We start from the raw sequence: 21,517 nt of genomic DNA, 5'->3' as shown, positions 1-21,517 counted from the left end.
TGTTTATGATAATATGGTTTTATATATAATATCACCCCTGGACTTAATATTTTTTAAGGTCGAGGAGGAATAAAAAATAATCATTGCCGTTCAACGAAGCATATGTAATATATATGAAATTCAGAGCAGTATTTAGGGATTCATTGTTTTTGCAGTGTTCGAGTAAACACAAAAAATTTGCATAGCAAGACAAATGTTCAAGCTAGCCACGTCACTGAAAGCTACAAAAAAGCCGTTGTCTTTTATTCTAATATAAAATGAAACTCAGCGTTAATTTATACTAACAACAACGCGATCATATGTAATTAGTTATTAGCTTTCTAAAAATTTCAGTTACCACCGACAAAAGATTATCTGTTCATTTGTAGTAACACGATTCTGTCAAATGCAAAGCACGTGCGAAAAACGTGTCTGTACGTCTGGAAGGAAAATAAAATAAAAAATATCACTGCCGTTCAACGAAAGATATGTAATTTAAACGTAATAAAAATAGATTTACTTGCTTAATATAAAAAATTGACACAAACTGATGTTTGGCCACATATTTCTGTTGCATAAAACCAACTGATCTGATCCCCATCTCTAAGGCCTGTTTCAAACGTCAAACTTTACATGAACCGAACGCATTTAAAACAAAAGAAAATGAGGAAGTTCACCTCATTTTATTTTTTCTTGTAAAGTTCGACGTTTGAAACAGGCCTAAGATATGAATTCATGTAAAATATAAAATATATTATTTATCCTGCTGTGCTGGAATTTTAGAAAATTTAGCAACAAGAACTCCACGCCACTCCACACATGAAATGTTACAATATTTATTTTCATTATTTTATTGCCTTCCGTTAAAAAAGTGGAGTGACATTATCTGTTCTACTTATTGCATGGCTCTATAAAATTCATTATGATGAAGCGTTTTCCGTCAAGACGAAACATTTAATGAATATTGATTTTGTATACTTGGACAAAGGTCCTTTTTGTTTGCTTTAATCTAGAACTGAGTTATAAATTGTTGCTTTGCTGCTTTGCAGGTTTTTCATTGAGCTCAAAAGGCAACGGCTTAGGCATATGTCAATAGAAAAGAATAATAGAGATTTAGATAGCTATTACGATTGATATTTGCGAATATTCAAGAGAAAGTTTAAAGTCATTTAACTAAGTTAAAAATTTCTTCACTAACGGAAGTTAAACTTATGTGTTTTCATGCATTTACTATTGTTTGCATAACAATATATTTCGCCTTATAACGTTTAAATGTTTCAGCAACAAGCTGGTCGGTTCCCAATATACACTTCAAATCATACCAAGTATTCTCATTTCATCAAATCGTTTTTCCTGTGCGTCGTTTGGTCTTTCAAGTTCTGTCGTTTAATATCTTTTTGGTTTGGAAATGTTAATGTTAAAATATCTTTTGATTATCGTCGTGTTCAATCTACAAGGTGCTGATTGATGATTTATTGAACTCGATGTTCATTGCAAAAATTTATTTGTTTGCAGATTATATGAACGAGTATGCCACCTACGGTAAACTTGGCCACAATCCTACATGTAAAGATTTTGCTCGAATTCATAATGGTGGACCAAGTGGAATCAACAAACCTGAAACACTTAAGTATTGGCAAAAAATTCAGAACGCGGGATGTACTCAAAAGAGCTAGATGTTACTGTGGCAACCCCGATACGAGGACGTTAATATATCATGTCATAAAGTTGAGAATTTTTACAAAAAGTTGCTGTAGTTGATTTAGTTGTCCTCATTTAATTAAATTGCATTAAAAAATCAAATTGCATTGAAAGTAAATTGTCGACCACTGTCAAATGTTGTCAAAATGGTCATCTTTGTTTCCTGTTCATTTTCACGAAGTTTTGCAGATAATAATTCAAGAAATCCGTATATAGCATGCTTTAGCTTTTTATGATAATCAGGTCTTATATAAATTTTTCACCCCTGGACTTAATATTTTGTAAGGTCGAGGAGGAATAAAAAATAATCATTGCCGTTCAATGAAAGATATGTAATATATATGAATTTCAGAGCAGTATCTAGGGATTCATTGTTTTTGCAGTGTTGTAGTAAACACAAAATATTTGTATAACAAGACAAATTTTTAAGCTAGCCACGTCACTGAAGGCTACAAAAAAGCCGTTGTGTTTTATTCTAATATAAAATGAAACTCAGTGTTAGTTTATACTAACAACAAAGCAATCATATGTAATTAGTTATTAGCTTTCTAAAAATTTTAGTTGCCACCGACAAAAGACTATCTGTTCATTTGTATTAACACGATTCTGTCACATGCAAAGCACGTGCGAAAAACGTGTCTGTACATCTGGAAGGAAAATAAAAATAAAAATATCATTGCCGTTCAACGAAAGATGTGTAATTTAAACGTAATAGAAATAGATTTACTTGATTAATATAAAAAATTGACACAAACTGATGTTTGGCCACATATTTCTGTTGCATAAAACCAACTGATGTGATCCCCACCTCTAAGGCTTGTTTCAAACGTCAAACTTTACATGAACCGAACGCATTTAAATCAAAAGAAAATGAGGAAGTTCACCTCATATTCTTTTTTCTTTGTAAAGTTCGACGTTTGAAACAGGCCTAATACATGAATTCATGTAAAATATAAAATATATTATTTATCCTGCTGTGCTGAAATTTTAGAAAATTTAGCAACAAGAACGTCACGCCACTCCACCCATGAAATGTTACAATATTTATTTTCATTATTTTATTGCCTTCCGTTAAAAATGTGGATTGACATTATCTATTATACTTATTGCATGCCCCTATAAAATCCATTATGATGAAGCGTTTTCCGTCAAGACGAAACACTTAATGAAAATTGATTTTGTATACTTGGACAAAGGTCCTTTTTGTTTGCTTTAATCTAGAACTGAGTTATAAATTGTTGCTTTGCTGCTTTGCAGGTTTGTCATTGAGCTCCAAAGGCAACGGCTTGGGCATATGTCAATAGAAAAGAATAATAGAGATTTAGATAGGTATTTCGATTGATATTCGCGAATATTCAAGAAAAAGTTTAAAGTCATTTAACTAAGTTAAAAATTACTTCACTAACGGAAGTTAAACATATGTGTTTTCATGCATTTTCATGGTTTGAAAATGTTAATGTTAAAATATCTTTTGATTATTGTCGTGTTCAATCTACAAGGTGCGATTGATGATTTATTGAACTAGATGTTCATTACAATAATGTACATCTTAACCTTTTCTGTTGAAGATTCTATGTTATTCATGCAATTGATTTTTGACTCTTTTAGTTGGCAAAGCGACTAGCTGTCCGTCTTGCTGGATTGAAATAAATTCAACTTGTTATTACTTCAGTAAGATACAAACAACATGGGAGAAAGCTAGAGGACTTTGTCAACAAATAGGGGGAGATCTTGCTGTTCCAACAGACCGTTATGAAAACCAAGCAATTTTCCAAATTTCGGAAAGAGAAGGGCTTACTCATCCTTATATTGGCTTGTTTCGCAAAAAAAGTGACAATATGTTTTACACAATCCAGAATACCAAACCTAATTTCACAAATTGGCATCGTAATGAACCAAATAATCGTTTTGGTGTAGAGGATTGTGTACATTATTATTATTCCAATAGCCAGTGGAATGACGTCCCATGCAATTATACCACGTCTTTTATCTGTCAGAGAGGTAAGATAAACTGTAAGAACTTATATAATTTAAATGTGCTTTCTTCTTTGCTTTTCTCTTTGAAAACAAGAAAAGCGTTATATGTCATTACTCCAAGTTTCACGCGTTTATGTGTTGCAGTGCAAGCAATCATCAGTTAACTAAACGATAAAATATGAGGCATCGATCGTAGCAAAAATCAATATTGTTTTTGTCTTGTGTTGAAATGCTTTTAAAATTCAATGAAATTGTCATTAATGGACCCAAGAGCCGGGGGGGCTAGGAGGTCTGAAGCTCCCCCCCCCCCCACTTTTTGCAATGGTAAAACAAAAATATATATTTAGACAGAGCTGAAGTTATAGTTTAGAAGCGTTTTTAACACATTATAGTAGAAACGAAGACTTAGCCCACGCACTTCATACATTGCTTCATGTCATTCACATAATAGTCTGATTGAAACTCTGCCCACTGTCGTACACCATTGATTTTGTGAAAGATTCACTTTGTTTTTGTGAAAATTTCACTTTGTTTTTGTGAAAAATCTCTCTTTATTTTTTTGTTAAAATCTCATTTTGTTTTTGTGAAAATTTTACTTTGTTTTTGTGAAAATTTCACTTTGCTTTTGTGAAAGTTTCACATTGTTTTTGTGAAAGTTTCACTTTGTTTTTGTGAAAATTTCACTTTGCTTTTGTGAAAGTTTCACATTGTTTTTGTGAAAATTTCACTTTGCTTTTGTGAAAGTTTCACGTTGTTTTTGTGAAAGTTTCACTTTGTTTTTGTGAAAATTTCACTTTGCTTTTGTGAAAGTTTCACATTGTTTTTGTGAAAATTTCACTTTGCTTTTGTGAAAGTTTCACATTGTTTTTGTGAAAGTTTCACTTTGTTTTGTGAAAATTTCACTTTGTTTTTGTGAAAGTTTCACATTGTTTTTGTGAAAGTTTCACTTTGTTTTGTGAAAATTTCACTTTGTTTTGTGAAAGTTTCACATTGTTTTGTGAAAATTTCACTTTGCTTTGTGAAAGTTTCACGTTGTTTTTGTGAAAGTTTCACTTTGTTTTGTGAAAATTTCACTTTGCTTTGTGAAAGTTTCACATTGTTTTGTGAAAGTTTCACTTTGTTTTTGTGAAAATTTCACTTTGCTTTTGTGAAAGTTTCACATTGTTTTTGTGAAAATTTCACTTTGCTTTTGTGAAAGTTTCACGTTGCTTTTGTGAAAGTTTCACTTTGTTTTTGTGAAAATTTCACTTTGCTTTTGTGAAAGTTTCACGTTGTTTTTGTGAAAATTTCACTTTGTTTTTGTGAAAATTTCACTTTGCTTTTGTGAAAGTATCACATTGTTTTTGTGAAAGTTTCACGCCGTTTTTGTGAAAAATCTCTCTTTGTTTTTATGTGAAAATCTCACATTGTTTTTGTGAAAATTTTACATTGTTCTTCTGAAAATTTCACATTGATTTTGTGAAAATTTCACTTTGCTTTTGTGAAAGTTTCACATTGTTTTTGTGAAAGTTTCACATTGTTTTTGTGAAAAATCTCTCTTTTTTTGTGAAAATCTCACTTTGTTTTTGTGAAAATTTCACATTGTTTTTCTGAAAATTTCACATTGATTTTATGAAAGATTTACTTTGATTTTGTGAAAATTTCACTAAGTTTCCAACTACGTTTACATGAAATCTACCTGAGCTTCAGCCTACTGATACCTATCCAATGCTTGACGTAAGACGAAATTATATGTCTTCCACCTTTAGAAGGTACGTAAGCAATTAAAATTTTAAGAGTTTTGCTGTGCTGCTCGGAATAAACTGTCCCCAAAACTATGTAGTTAAGGTCTGCTGAAAATTTACAGCTAATTCAATTGAAGACCTGATGTGGGTAATTAAATTATGAAGTTGAAAGAAAAGTGATGCTAATGTATTTTGTATGAACAATACAGTTCAATGAGCTCATACTGAAATAAAACACTGGCCGGTTTAATTTTTAATTTCATTCGTTTTATTGGTGTGTATAAGTGTTTTTTTTATAGAAGAAAATCTGCCAATAGTATGATAAAACGTCATATAGCAAGTGGCGTTCAACCTCCACAAAAGAAGTTGTACTTTTGACTTCCCTTGCTGGCACTATATCGTCCCAAAACAGCAGAACAAGCAGCATCATGACCAAATAAGTCATGTTTTAAGTGCAGTACATATAAGGAAAGATTGGAGTAGAAGCCAAGTTGTGCAGAACCTAAAGGATTTCTTCGAAGAGAAACCTCATGGCACAAGATGAGAAACATTATAGACATGCAATTGTTATATCGTTTTTTATTATGCTTGCAATTTAATGTGAATCATTACCTTTCGTAGTGCAACATTAACTGTAAGTATTTCAATATTTATTTCTGCTTTATTCTTTGCTTTTTATTTCGAGATATTGTTGTTATGCATTTTGTTAAAATACTCGGTGGTTCCCGAACACATTTTTGCCGTATTTGGTGTTTGGTTCATACATTGTCGTATTTTGTGCACAGTAAATGTGTGGGTGGGGATCGTGACTAAAACACCACACGAGTACATACGAGTACATACGAGTACATACGAGTGACATACGAGTACATACGAGTAACATATAAGTACATACGAGTAACATACGAGTACATACGAGTGACATACGACTATTTTCTGGTCAACAAATGAGAAACAACACAATTTCTTCAATACATTGATATTTGCGTTTATTTTTCCTTGTATTTGTGTGGACTTTGGGGCAACCATTTGATGGATTTAAATGCTGAAAAGGTATTTTACTTTCATACTACATTCATTTGCATGTTTTAGTTGAATTTGTTATAGATATTTTGTCGATGCGATTTGCAAGTATTTGAGCGCTTTTTGACACACTTTCACCTAGGAAATACATATTTATGAAAGCGATTATACATTCATTTTGGTCTTTAAGATACTGATTTTGCATTTAAAAGACTGAATTATATCAGCTAGAACTTTAAAAACATTAAAAGAAAGCTGAAATTGTACGCATAATATGATATATATACGTAACACAGTGCAACTCTCTTTTAATTCAAATATATATAATGTACATTTATTTCATATAGCACGTTTTGAAAGCATTATTTATACCTTGTTTATTTTATCGCTTTCATAAATATGTATTTCCTAGGTGAAAGTGTGTCAAAAAGCTTTCAAATACTTGCAAATCGCATCGACAAAATATCTATAAAAAATTCAACTAAAACATACAAATGAATGTAGTATGAAAGTAAAATACCTTTTCAGCATTTAAATCCATCAAATGGTTGCCCCAAAGTCCACACAAATACAAGGAAAAATAAACGCAAATATTAATGTATTGAAGAAATTGTGTTGTTTCTCATTTGTTGACCAGAAAATAGTCGTATGTCACTCGTATGTACTCGTATGTTACTCGTATGTACTTATATGTTACTCGTATGTACTCGTATGTCACTCGTATGTACTCGTATGTACTCGTATGTACTCGTATGTACTCGTGTGGTGTTTTAGTCACGATCGTGGGTGGGTGCGTGTGAATGTGTATGTTAAGAAATCTGCTTAACTGCCTGTTTATTTAAGCTTGTGAATAATTACAACCGATGACTTACCTAACCTACAAACGACCTACTAACCAGAACGATCAAACATGTAATGAAATTCCCGGGCTCAAGCCATATACTTCGTAACTCTGTGTAACTGAATGGTGTTTCATTTTAAAAATCGGTATAAATCGATATAATCGGTCTATTCACGTTTGTTTTGAATGAAGAGCGCATTGCATTTTGGGTCCAAGCGCACTGTATTTTGGGTCCATATTATTACCCAAAACTCATTTCATAAGCTAAAATCCTAAATTATGCCTGCCGGAAGCTTTAGGTCCGCTGAATTACGCGCTTGCTGTGGCAGCAATTAATTGTGGATGTACACTGTTCGGTCGTTTTGGGGAATTTTTCAAGGGTCGATTTAATAATCCTTGTTCAAGAGCTCACGGCTTGCTAGCTAAATCATCCTTTTTATAAAGTATTTGCCCTTGAAGTGGATTTATTGTGTTTCTCTGTGTACAAACAATTAGAGAAGTTTACCAAGTATTAAGTTGCATTTGAAGGACATCTCGGCAGATGAACAATTATGAAGCATCGCGTTGCGCCTTCCACACAAAGAAAGGGCGTTCTTTGCTATAAATGTTTATATTTGGTTTTCTTGTGTGTATGATGCAACTAGAAAATTTATATCATTTGTGAAAGTGATCTTTACAAGAAAATATTTATCATTTTTGAAAGTGATTTTTTTTTTGGTCCGAGTGTCTTATAATTATAGGTATTGAATAGTAGGCGTCTTTTAGATCCAAAGAGGTCATAAAGCAATTAGGCGTTACTAAATTGACCATAGTATGGATTGAATCCATCTTAAAATGATGGCAAGCTACATAAGTTGAGTATGTGCACGTGGAAACTAAGCTACAGCACCAACTGAATTAGGAATAAGATTTCCCTGGCATCGGATATTTGCAGTATTGCGAATGTAGTCTTAAGCAGAGTTTACATGTTTGTAGATGTAGATCGTTCAGGTTAGTAGAGTCCTGAGAAGGACTGTTGTTGTTGTCGTTGACTGACGTTTTGACAACCTTAGCGGTAATCATCTTCAGAGTCAAGATGAAGTCTGAAGGATGACTGCAAGTCCTTTAAAGTATACATTCTTCCACCTTCCTATCCCTTACTTTCCATCCAAATGTCATTTCTGTTTGTCTGTTTTGGTTTGTACAAAATAAACCTCATTAATTAGAAATAAAATTTACTATAGTTCTTTTCTTGTAAATACTTGCCGGCCCTCTCTCATCTTTTTTATTGTGATTTTCATTGTGATAAAGTTCAGATTGAGATTATCCGACAGTGCTCCTAATCACTCTGCTCAGAACTGAACTACTCAACTGGAACAGGAAGCAGTGGAAATTGGAAAGTCGTACGACGGTAGATCACTGGGCTCGGTTGTTTGCTTAGAGTACATTGACAAATTGGATAATTCCTGTGGATTTGAGATACAATAAGGTGAATTACTGTTGCTTAAAGTGTTTCTCTGCTTGTTACGAATGCTAGTGTCGTCAATTTGAAGTTTTGAGTTTAAGAGGTTTGGAATTCGTGCAAATATGAATCAATGTCGAATCCTAAATTTTACACGTCGTCGTTTAATTAAGTGTAACAAATTAAGTTACTTTGGTGTTTCATACTTTTGATGATTTAAATCAATTGCTTTGAACGTTGTTTGTGACTATAAAAGCTAGAAGATGTTGAGCAAATACTGTAAACAATTCTATTTTAATGCATGTCAGCTGTCATTTCAAATATCGTAGCTGCTTATGCGTTTCGCTTTATTAATTTTAGAAGTACTTCTACGGTAAAAGGAACTGTTATTATTTCTTTAAAGTTTTCTTGTCTTTATGCGCTGTAATTACCAGTGACAATCACGAGCTATTAGGGCGAACGACCGCATATTTAGTTTATTGTGGCATGTTTTCATACGCCTAAATTGTGACCTTAAATATGTTGTGTTTATTCGTAACAAACAAAAATCAATATCGGTATTTTTATTTGCTACTGGATTGTCGCCATTTTTATTCTAATCGTTGTATTTTGGTGTAATGATTCCTAGCAATTTCACGCTCAATCTTGGTTGTAAAAGCTTCGGTGGGTTTAACACAACCATTTGGCAGCCTTCACACCTTGCGCTAACTTCAAAATACGAATTTCGCATGTCATTCATCTGAACATATGTGAATGCAATTGCTCCCAACTTTTGCACATTTTATTTTGTAGAAATAAAAGATCATGTAAAATGCAACATATGACTTATACAACATCATTTATTCTTGTCATGAAAAGTACATTATTAGTTCTGTTATATAACTACATTATGTTAAGTGTACCTTGTTATGAAGTAGTTAAACAATGTACGTATACCGCATACAAAATCTTGGTCATTTTTCTGCTATTGAGTGACCTGTCCGAATACTAACAATTTTATGTTTGTAAGGCAATTGGTTAACCAACATTGCTGACCATTTTTTCAATTTGTATATTCAGCGACATAAGAATAGTTTTGGGCCTGTTGCCTTAAAAATATATTCTAGTGCAAGCAACATATAGCAATTATTGATAGCTAAATGACAACATTCACTTTTAAGTTATATTTAATATAGAAGGATACAAAGTTTGTGCATGATTTTTGTTTTAAAAACATCAATCTTAATCACTCTACCAACAATGTCTATTTTCTTTGTTTTGTCATTTAGGAATAAATTAAAGCTACTTCCTTAGGTGTTATTGAAGAAATGTGAATTTGTAGTTAATTGCATTGCTTTCTGTTTTCATGTATCGTTTGCAGATAATAATGTTGTAAAACTGTTAAGACTTGGCCTTAAACTGTTTATTCAATAGACTTAAAGATGTACTTGATGTTAGGAGAAATATCACCAATACAAGATATAAATCTTTTCTTAATGCTTTTCAGGTCACCATGAATGAAAGCTACTACAAAGTTACACGTATAATCGTGGTTCTTTTTAACTTCATATTTTTTGTAAGTGTGAGAAAGACAGTTGAAATTATCTACAAAAGTCTAAAACAGATGTTGAGCAAACAATATTATGTTTGACAGTGTCAGTGTGACCAAGGTGAAATGATCTACATTTAAAAAATAAATGTCACATACTTTTGTTAATGTAATTAATTTTCAATGGGTTCTACATGTATTTGATGTGCAACAAATGACCCGAAATGTAATTAAGTTGGATGGAACAGTACTTTAATGTACAATGAATGACACATTATGTAATTCAGTTTGATGCAGTAGTACTTTTAAGTATAATGAAAGACATATTATGCACTGTGTCACTCACACCACAAAATTATTTCTGTATAGATTACTGGATGTGGTATTCTATCATTTGGTATTTACGTACAGATAGAGAAAGGTGATTATGCAGCAGTGTCAACAACAAAAGGACTTACAGCTTGATTATTGCTTATTGTTGCTGGATTTGTTACTGCTTTAATATCTTTTACTGGATGTCTTGGTGCTTTCAAAGAAAAGAAGACGCTTCTGTGGATTGTAAGTAGTGTAAATCTCTTCTCAACTTTTTTTCTTTGTCTTCGAAGAAAAAAATAGGACTGTTAAATGAAACTGTTTTTTCAGGAAATTATATGATTTGTGCATCTATATTTATTCGTCATTTATATGAAAGTGTTTTGTTGGCAGCTTTCAAATATTTTAGTATTCCACATGGTTTGTTCAGCAATTGAAGTGATAATTTACAAATATTTTTCATGTAAAACAAATGTTCTTGCTACACTAATCAGTCAATTTCATCATCAAAGTTAAGAGAAAGCTCTTCACAAATTTCCATGTATTTGTAATATACAGTAAAGACCAATTGCACAACATATTTTTTTTCAATTATTTTGCAGAGCAAATTTATATATAATTTTTCACTTAACAACCTACAATTTTTTCTCTGTAAAGATTTTGAAGTATACAGATACAATTACATAAATTCTATTCCAAACACATCTAAGTTTTTCAGCAGTCAAAATAATGACAGTCTTGTTTCTTCCTCTAGTATCAGTTATGTGTTATGAGCGCTCTAGGCTTTGGTTATTGAAATGAGACCAAAGTTCCTGGATTTGGTTGCCAGAGAGGCAATTTTCTTTCACTTTGCTTCATTTGCACTACATTTTGATAAATTGTACCAAAAATGTTCTCTTCAACTGGCTGAAAGTCTGCCTGTATGATAATATAACTTTCAATTTTTTAAGTTTCTGATCATGATGAGTTTGATTGTGATCCTGGAAATTGCTTCTTTCATCATTGCTTTGGTTTACCGAATGAAGGTATACATATTTCACCACATGCTGAAAGTTTGCAATGTGACGTAGTTTTATCTGGATGATTTTGTAAGGGAGGCTGTTCTGGTTTTTGAATTTGGAACTGGGTTTGGGGCTACTTTGATGTTGTTCTGTGCCAAGTTTACCCTCTTAAATATGAATGATAAAAGCTTTTTCTTAATTGGTTGTTACAGTGTAAAATTGACTTCCCTACTGCAACCCCTCCAGCCAAGGCTAGGGGGAGTGGGCACCCCTACTGCAGCCCCTTCAGCCAAGGTTAGAAAAATGTGCAACCCCCCAGCCTCTTAAGCCAAGGGTAGGTGTGCACCCCTCCTGCAACCCCTTCAGCCAAGTTTAGGAGGGGCATGAACACCACTTAAGTCTATTCCAGATTTACTCATCATCATTATAATCTCTCTTTTGACATTTCTTTTGTTTATCAGTTAAAAGATGATCTCCGTGGTGATATGATATCCTCCATTGAAGAGTATGGCAAAGATGACCAAGAAGGTATCACTAAAGGTTGGGATTGGATGCAGCAAAAGGTCAAGAATCTTTGTATTAATTAATATTGCAATTGCTGTTTTTTGATTTTCTTTTTTCCCTTATTTTAACAAATAATGTTCCTGAATTTTTGAAAGTAGTTATTTCTGCCTAAATTTCTCCATCAAATATCCAATTTAAACGGTGCAGACATCCTCTCTACCATTGAAAAGATACTCCATGACTAAGCAAATAACGAAGAAATCTAAAATCACATCAATATTGTTTTTGTTGTCACATTCATTTCGGTTTGTCTGAGCTTTTCTGTTATATAGACCGTGACCTACGTCAATACGGAGCAGTTATGCTCAGCAACAGTCGCGGACACTTCATGAAATATTCAGGTTGGGAGGGGGGCTCTTCTTCAAGGCATGAGATTTCTAGGGAGATCCTTGGGCATGCCCTTGGGTATATTTTTAAAATTTGATCTCTAGAAATTTAATTTAAGGATTCCTACGTACGTACACATAATCCTTCGCACACAAGAAGGTTTAATGCGTCTACTGGCATGTGTATGCATCACAGTTATCTCTCAAAATTAATGCCCCCCCCCCCCTTGGAGTCTGCCATTGCTCAGCAATGTACGTATCTGTACGTTCAAGAAATGTCAAAGCTCAGATGAATGGTTGGAGTCGACTTACCAACCTTTAAAATCATTCTGTTTTCTAGATAATATATTATCTAGTACTTTAGATCACGTTTTATCGAACACTGTGAGCATGTTGACAGACCTTGGGAAAAAATCATTTTGTTCAATGTCATTTATAGTTTGAATGTTGTGGAGTGAATGACTCATTGGACTGGGCGAGATACTATGAGAAAGCAAACGGAAGTCATAGGATTGTTCCTGACAGCTGCTGTGTCACAGAGAAGAAAGACTGCGGTAATCCATACAGAAATGCCGACCATTCAATCAAGCATAAAATTTACAATAAGGTATATGTGTACATTGTTAATTGAACAGTTGACAGTAAACTCTACTTTAAGCCATGTTCCTAAATGGTAAAATGGCGACTTTGTTTTAAATAAGTAATCACCATGGTGAATGATCAAAATAATAACGTAATAGTTCTTAAAAGAGCTGTTTAGAACCAGAGCATTTACTCAATAGTTCTAAATGAGTTAGTGCTCTGTAGACGTTCTAATAGACGTTCTGTAAATTTTCTAATTGAAGAACTATTGAGTTAGTTTCAGAACTAAGAACTATTATTTTACCCATTCAAAATGGTACGTGTTAACTACTTTTTAAATAATTTTTAAGCCATGTTCCCTATAATGTATACTTTGGCATATGAGGTTTTAACGTTGGATAGAAAAGAGTTATTGAGTACAAGCGCTACTTTCTCATCTCGCCATGCCTGTTCCGTAAATGCTGACTTTTCACTTCATCTCAAGTGGTAGTCTATGAATCACACGTACAAAAACACAAATTCCGAAAATTGACGTCTCGTGTTCTTGATATTCAAAATAGAAACGAGAATTTAGGGAGAAACAGAAAGAGAGAAAGTGTATGTAGTATTTTGTCTTTATTCCAAAGTTGTCAAGTCATTGTTTCGGTCTTTCATTGGTCGATCTTAACGTATTGAACCATAGGCGGTGCAAAAAATCTCTTAGATAGTTTAAACAAACGATAACTCTCCCCATTCAATGGCAACAGACCGCGCACCGCACACTTAGTATTGATTTATTGCATTTATATTAAAGTAAATGGTTTGAACCTGGGAGTATCGTTACATGTTTGTAAATGTGGATCGTCCAGGTTGGTATAGTCCTGAGAAAGATTGTTTTTGTTGTTGTTGACTGACGTTTCGACAACCTTAGCGGTAGTCATCTTCAGAGTTAAATGAGCTTTTGAGTTGTAAACAGTCCTTCTCAGGACTATACTAACCTGGACGATCTACATCTACAATCATATATTTATATTATTCATTTTCCTAAGGCAGGCAACTATTATCACAGTTACGAACACATGCCTTTATATAAAGTAATAATACGCGAAAAACAAACAAGAATTTAAAATAATAATTATATTACTAAAAAGTAGGATGATTTTCCTACATAAATCCATACTTAGCTTTTAAAATAGACGACAAAAATCCCGAAAAATATGCGTGAACTTTTCAACTTGTTTGTAAAATTTTTCTGTCTCCATGTCGGATACCTCGTATTGGTGCATACCCCAACTGTTTTTAAAAAGACTCTCAACTGCAATTGGCTAAAATTTGAAATTATCGTGGATAATTTTAACGTTTCGAAATGCAAATTGTATAACTTTCCTTGAAATTATATTTCTCGTGTTTTCAGGGATGCTTCAATGAACTGGAAGATTTCCTTAAGTATAACCTTTTAACAATTGGAATTATTGCTGCTGTGCTTGTCGTCATTGAGGTAAGCTAATTTTACAATAAAATCTTTTTCGCCTCATTCAAATTTCAATGTTTCTTTTGTTTTAATGTTTGTAGCTTGTGGCCATTATCCTTGCCTTTCTTCTTATTACACATATCAAAGAAGCTGGGGAATTTGTGTGATGGCATCAAGTAAACTCGATGATCACATTTGAAGAAAGACTATCACATTTTTAGATTTTATTGTATAAAATATATCAAAGATTCTATAGATAAATTAATATAATCACGTGAACAAACAATATAAAAATAATATCCATTTATAAGCTACGTAATTGGGTGATAATTATGAGTTATATCATTAGCTCAAAATAGCTGTCAGAATAATAAATGGAGTTATTCTTATGATACAGCAAAACAATTGCCTAATATTCTACGTCGACTTTTATTGAATCATTCTCAGTCGAAGGCCCACAACAACGAACGACGAAGACAACTAGGCTCTAAGTGCTCCATGGATGATAATCACTAACATTCCATGGTTCAAAGATGGCTGTTTTGTGTTCCTCTTCTTCTTCATTTTTGCCTAAACATGTTCGATGGGGTTTACGGAGGTCAGGTTTTTGCTAAGGACTGAGAGATATCCTGTTTCTTGATTAGGTTCGTTTTGCTGCACGACAGGTGCGCCATCCTGTTTGAAAATGAAATCTTAAACACAAAAATTATTTCGTTCCGCATGACTGTTCAGCCCAAAGTATGCCGATTTTATGACAGTTGAAAATACAAATCTCACTGGCACCAATGTATCCACGGACATAGATACCTCCCTCCCCCCCCCCTCCTTGTTTTGCTATATGGAAACTAGATACTGTGCATGGCAACGCTCCCCACCTTTGTGACTGATATTCTTTTTCTAGTAATTAACTCAACAATTTATTTATAACAGCACACATTGTACTGAGTTTATTCCATAGGTCCATTGACCACTGTCATCGTTCCTTGCACGTTTGAAACCTGTTATCTTATGCCCGTTTTCATCTGTTTGTTTTCATATTAGTAAGGTAACTCTGCATGTATAAAGGAAATTTGCAAAGTGGGCTTCGTGAATGTATTTCAACTCTTTGAATGATTATTTAAAAATATTTCGCAGCATGAGATGGAAAATTTTCTTTGGTCAAACTATTTCGGCATTCTAAACTCACTTATCAAATTTGGGAGACATTATATGCAAAACGAATGTCGTTCGATCTAGCCTGTGTCAAAACGAACTAATGGAAAACGAACTTTAGACCATGATTGCTAGCTTCCGTTTTAAATGTGCTCCGTTTAACTGCTTGGTATATAAGTATTTCGTAGGAAAAGTTGCACCACTTCTAGCCAAGGCTTGTTGGTTGCACTCACCTTTTAATACCTTTGATCCATCCTTTCAAGGAACTCAATAGTAAATCTGTCTCATAGAACAATGTTTTCATGAACGTCTACTGTTTCATGATGTCTGTTCCAAATGGTTGCTGTGAAATGAATACAAAACTTTATGTAATAGTTCCTAGAAAGTAAACATTAAATCTCCATAGCATCCTTTTGTCTTCCTAATAAAACTATCTGAAGCTATTTCTTGGAATATAAGGCTAAACGAATGAGCCTTTTGTAAAAAAACAAATTTGACTTAACACTTCATTCTTATACATCATGTTTATATAATTATGTGTATATTGAAAATGTTCATGACGTGGCTTTGTTTATGTACGTCCTGCTGAGACAGAAGATTGCAAAACTATCAACAACACAGGTTTAATTGAATTACAAATAAATGTTAGCAAATTTTCATCTGGAAGGTATAAAATAGATAAACCTACATTGAAAATAAACTTATCTACATTCTACAATCAATAATGAATGTTCAAATGAAAGTTTTTCAATAGTGGATGTTGTAATAAATCAGAATTTGCGCAAGTTTTGATGGACTTGAATGCCAACGGACGGCGTCTGCTTAGCTAACTGCAAGGAAATGCCATTTTCTCGAAATTATACAATGTTTCATCAATACGCCGCAATATTTCAAAAAATGACATGTTGTGTGGGTTGGCTATATAAAGATCATTCAAAAATTTCAAATTTTCATTTTCGTTGATGGACGCTTTCACTTCGCTAAACACCCCAAACGGAATAATAATTTTACCAAGTTGTTTGGCATACAACAACTCCGCTGAACAGTAGTCGCTTTTGAAATACTCCTCGTTCAACCAAGCTATAAAACAATCGCATTTCTCCACTGAAATCTTTAAATCTAAAGCCAATGTACTTCCCATTTTCATATTCGTTTCATCAAGCCAAGTCAAGTATCCAAGGAAGTTGAGCCCTTCTTTGAACGAACGCATCTGTGGTTTGTCCTTAGATTTGTGGCTGAGAAAAAACTGAAATTTTGGAACGTATTTGGTGTACTTTATTTTCTGCTTTATAAGAGGGATAACGTTATCTTCTAAATATTTCCTCAGTTTCTCTTCGGTCGAAGCACTTTGTCGTAGTCGTTCCATTTCGTTGATGTTGATCAGCTTATCAACAATATCAAATGATACTAAGTCATTTTTGTCGCTGATTTTGAGATAGTGACATTTTTCAATTTCCAAAGACCAAATATCTCCACTGGCATCGTACTTAAAATTACACAGTCGAATAACAATGCCTCTTTCGAGCTCGTAATCGAATTGAAATTTTAGCCACCAATAACCACTTCGTCCGTCTAGTCCGTGATTTTCCAATATCTTGATATTGCTTGGATTCAAAGACGTCGAAAGTGGCTGAACGCTCAATTTTGAAAAATCCAACTTCCCATCACTACCAGCCATGTTTATGGCAAGGTCATTATGATACGCATGCGTGACTTCATAGATCTCTCGATGCGTGAGTTTTACAATTAGATATTCACTGTATGGCTTTAAGGTGTTTGAGTCACCCTTTAAGGAAGCAGTGTCGTTTGGGTTTTCTTCAGATAAAACATTCTTAATCTTGCATTGTTTGTCTGAGACTTAATTTTTTCACTTTGGTTTAGGAAGGCGAATATAGTTTTGTAAGCTTTTTTTACACCCGTACGTAAGTAAGATCTTCATTTAAATAATTTAATTTTTCCGTGTTTGAGTATGTTACAACTCAATGTTTGGTTGTTTTGACCAAATTGAAACTGCTCACTTAAATGTCCTCAGAATATTTTCTTGCATTTTTAGTCATCAAATTTTTACAGTGTATGTTTTGATTTTTATTGCTTGTTCGTAAAGATCTTTTAAAACAAAAACAGATGTGAACCAAAAACAGATAGCAGTACATTTACGCAACTTTAGCATAGTCACGTCCAAATGCTGCTGTTCCAATTTTTATTGTTTGTTCATAAAGATCTTTTGCTTTTTTGTATTTCCCCATCTTGCGGTAAACTAAACCATGCCTCATGAACAATGGCGCAGTTTTAGCATGGTCACGTCCAAATGCAATTATTCCAATTTTTTCATTCTTTACAACAGATCTCTCAACCAACTCTCTATTTTATTTAGTGTTGACGAACCGTACAAAACACTTTCTGTCGGATGCTCAAGATTTCCATAATCTTTAGCTAAGTGGAAACAATGCTTGTAGCCATTATTTCATTTCCGTTGCCTTATACACAGAATGTCTTGTAACGTGACAATAATAATGTGTTTCGTTTTATGGGTACTGTGTATGTTAAATGTGATTGATTTATTTGCAGTCACATGACTTTGAAAAATTACAATGTTTCCCTCTAGGGAAAAGAGCAAAAGTTAGTGCCCGCGCATTTTAATATCATAACAAAACAGCTATGAAGCTGAAAACGAGAAAAAATTTTCTCGAATTTATTCATCGACGAAATTGAATTATGTAAACAAAATGGATTCAGAAAACACTCGAAAGTCGACTAAGAATTCTGATGTCACTCATAGTCTTTTGCATCGAAATTTTGCAAGCCGAATCTCCCCGAAAGACGTTCATTTTTTTGAAGACATGTCGAAATCTATGACCTTTCTTCCTGTATAGCAAAACAATGAACGTGCGCATACTCGAGAAATATAGAGATTTGGTGTCTCAATTGAGACTTTTGGAAAGATGGTTCTATACTTATTAGACTCACTGGTCATTTTAGCTACCATCTCATCGTTAAATAATTTGGATCGTTATTCATCCCTTTCAATGATAATATTTGCCGAATCGTCATCGTTTTGACTCGCCATCAGCTTTGAAATGAATTCCTGCATTTTTGTTCCCGCCATAATCAATGATCTAGAACCCAATCTACTGGATAAATGACTCCGCCAATATTGTATGGTAATGAGTGAGCCGCCATCTTGAAAGGTGGCAAAACTGACGATATTTACGACTAATATCTGCTTTAGATGAGTTGATATAGAGTTGCAAAGTTGTTGGTCTAGGTTTAATTCCTTAAATGTTTGATCGGATGGGTTTTGTTATAGCTTATTTGTCATTTTGAGTTTTGCTTTTTGCCACCTTTCAAGATGGCGTCCTTGCCTCACCTTGACACGGTAATTAGACATCTAGAAGCCATAATATTCTCCACACCATAAATATGATGAAATATGATGAATGTTGACATCTAGCCTCTTGAATAGTGTCATATATTAGAGCGAACATTCTGAGGGTAGCTGAGGTGTAGTGATGAAATGAATCATAGCAATTGCACTCCACACTTGTTGAGGAATCGTCATTATTTTATAATACTTAGTATGCTACATTAAAGATAAAATACATTACAAAAGCAGGCTGGTTGAAGAAAACAAAAAACTACAAAGCTGTTATAGATTCACTTAATGCAGATAAAAATCATGAGCTGCGGCGTCGTAAACACCTCTTTAAAGCTCAATTAAATATTTCATGAATTTGTAGGCATCCTTGTCTGTTATTTTTGCCTATACTTTAGCCACAATGCAGCAGTTGTTGCTAAGTTCATTAAAACATAAATGACTCATTTTCTGAGCATGTTTATCTGAAATGGTTGCATCACTTCTTATCATCCAGGTCAGTTTTCCATTTACAGTACAAATATGATGTCGAAATAGACAATCTGATTCATGAGCAAGCGTGTGAATATAGCAATTTTCAATTTTAAAGATTGTTGATAGTGCACGAGAGTGTCAGAGTATGATTTGTATTGGATAAATAGGCTAGTCAGCAAGATGATTCGTGGCGAGAGCATAGCTTATTTGCTCAAACCCACAACTTAGGGCTTCCATAGAAGAGGTATTTTGTTGTCGATTACTTGCGGTTTCCAAAGGTCTTAAAAAATTTTCTTATAAGTTAAAGTGCCTATGAAATGAAATTTTGCAAATTTATTTTGCTATTTCGAAAGACCTTGTCGTCCTTAGCCATATGCAAAAACCAGAATTATATTCCGAAAGATAGAACTTATTTTATAACGTCTCAAACATGGAATTTTTACTCCATTTTAAAAATTTACCTGAAGAAAGGACTGGTACCGAGTTGTGACGTTTGCATTGTGACACATCGGAGAGTGCTTACCAACAGGAATTATAAAGAACACTGAGCAAACCATGAATGGCATTTCGTGTGAGGTTGTAAAGCCAGCAAGGCAATATTCAAATATCCCATGGTTGTTAGGTCATGGTAGATCAATTTATTGAAGCTGTCTTACAAGAAAACTTTTCTCCGAACTTTTTTTAGTACCAATTGTTGTGTTATTCTGATGAAGAAGTGTATAAATTCATGTCGCCATGCCACCGTGTGCACATCAGGTTATCTGTCGTCATAGTATTCCTAGGTTTTTACCAACAACGTGTATACTTTTGAGAATAGCGCAACAATTTGATGCGGTTGCTCTGGATGTGGTTGTGGACAGATAACAGCTTTTGACTATATCTGTTTTATGTATTTGGTAATTTTTATGTGTAAATATTTTCTATGGTCTTACCGTGTGCATATGTACTTTATTATTCATGCCACAGACTGCTTGTATTCCGATATAAATTACGAATTTTCTATTATCAAGATTGAAACTGCAATTCTAATGTTCACTTCTAAGATATTTTCTTCAGCTATAGTGCTGATAGTCAGATTGATATTCGGCATGCTTGAGTGGATAATATTACATTATATTTACTTTGTCAGTACTGGTTTAATATAAATCATCATTGCCAAGGAAAATTTTATGATGTTTTTTAATATTTTGTAATTATTACGTCTATTCATTGTATTTGAGTATCCAGCTTATGTCGAGTAAATGCAATGCGAGAATCCCTAAAAATGTGACAACTGCCACAACCAGTATATAAAATATTTAAGGACGATATTTAGTTATTTTTTGTAATGTTAGAACGTTTATAGAGATTTAGGTCTTATTGCGCTGGAGGTAGTTTAATGAATTGTAAAAATCGATGTAAAAATGCAAGCATTGTATAAACCTTCACTCTTCCTGCAACATATGTTTCCTAGTTTGGCGACAAACTTCGTTTAGTAATAAATTGAATTGATTCAAACTATGTATCGAGACTTTATAACATAGACATTCCTGTATTTTGATTAAACACACTGAAAAACGCAATTCTAACTATTTGAAGCCACAATGTTTATGCTATTTTCATATACAAATGGTGCACTGTGTCACACTGCATACGTCATCAAGAACTCTTGACCGCGCGCTATTTTGAGCAGAAAATGTTCTCATAGTCCAACTTTGAACTTAAAATTTACCAGCTTTTAGTTTAAATTGCTGGACAAGGTTGGTGTCACTGTGATCAGAAAAGATGATATTTTTCGATAATGTAAAAAAAAATTCGCAAGTATTCTTCTCATAGGCACTTTAATCGATGCTGTTTTCTTAGTGGTCGGAAATCTCTTTTCCAAGATCTTTTCTACGGAATATGAAAATGATTATGGAATCCCAAGATACACAAGTTTTACCTGTTTGGGTGGTATGCTTGAGATCATTGTACTTTGTATTTTTTAGGCAGGGGCGGATCTAGAGTATGTCAAATCCGTCGCGCGACTGATGTTTGAAATTCAAAAATGACCTATTCATATTAATTAAAAATTCATTAATTATTCTTAC

General features: G+C 33.5%; 2 protein-coding genes across 2 annotated transcripts; one reads left to right on the top strand and one right to left on the bottom strand.

The window, feature by feature from the left end:
• The first annotated feature begins 8,609 nt into the window (after positions 1-8,609).
• Positions 8,610-14,763, top strand: LOC124454584 (CD151 antigen-like). The gene is made up of 8 exons (XM_047005358.1): positions 8,610-8,713; positions 10,173-10,241; positions 10,584-10,772; positions 11,477-11,551; positions 11,989-12,090; positions 12,857-13,024; positions 14,393-14,476; positions 14,551-14,763. The coding sequence occupies exons 4-8, from the start codon at positions 11,486-11,488 to the stop codon at positions 14,614-14,616; spliced, it is 486 nt and encodes a 161-aa protein (XP_046861314.1). The 5' UTR covers positions 8,610-8,713; positions 10,173-10,241; positions 10,584-10,772; positions 11,477-11,485; the 3' UTR covers positions 14,617-14,763.
• A 1,445-nt stretch (positions 14,764-16,208) lies between these two features.
• Positions 16,209-17,306, bottom strand: LOC124454583. Its single transcript, XM_047005357.1, has one exon. The coding sequence runs from the start codon at positions 17,277-17,279 to the stop codon at positions 16,428-16,430; it is 852 nt and encodes a 283-aa protein (XP_046861313.1). The 5' UTR covers positions 17,280-17,306; the 3' UTR covers positions 16,209-16,427.
• Between the last annotated feature and the right edge of the window lie 4,211 nt (positions 17,307-21,517).

The sequence above is a fragment of the Xenia sp. Carnegie-2017 genome, unplaced genomic scaffold (genome assembly GCF_021976095.1).
Source record: "Xenia sp. Carnegie-2017 unplaced genomic scaffold, XeniaSp_v1 HiC_scaffold_3, whole genome shotgun sequence".
Taxonomy (NCBI): domain Eukaryota; kingdom Metazoa; phylum Cnidaria; class Anthozoa; order Malacalcyonacea; family Xeniidae; genus Xenia; species Xenia sp. Carnegie-2017.
Note: the sequence above shows the minus strand (reverse complement) of the source record. Positions and strands in the feature narration are given on the sequence as shown.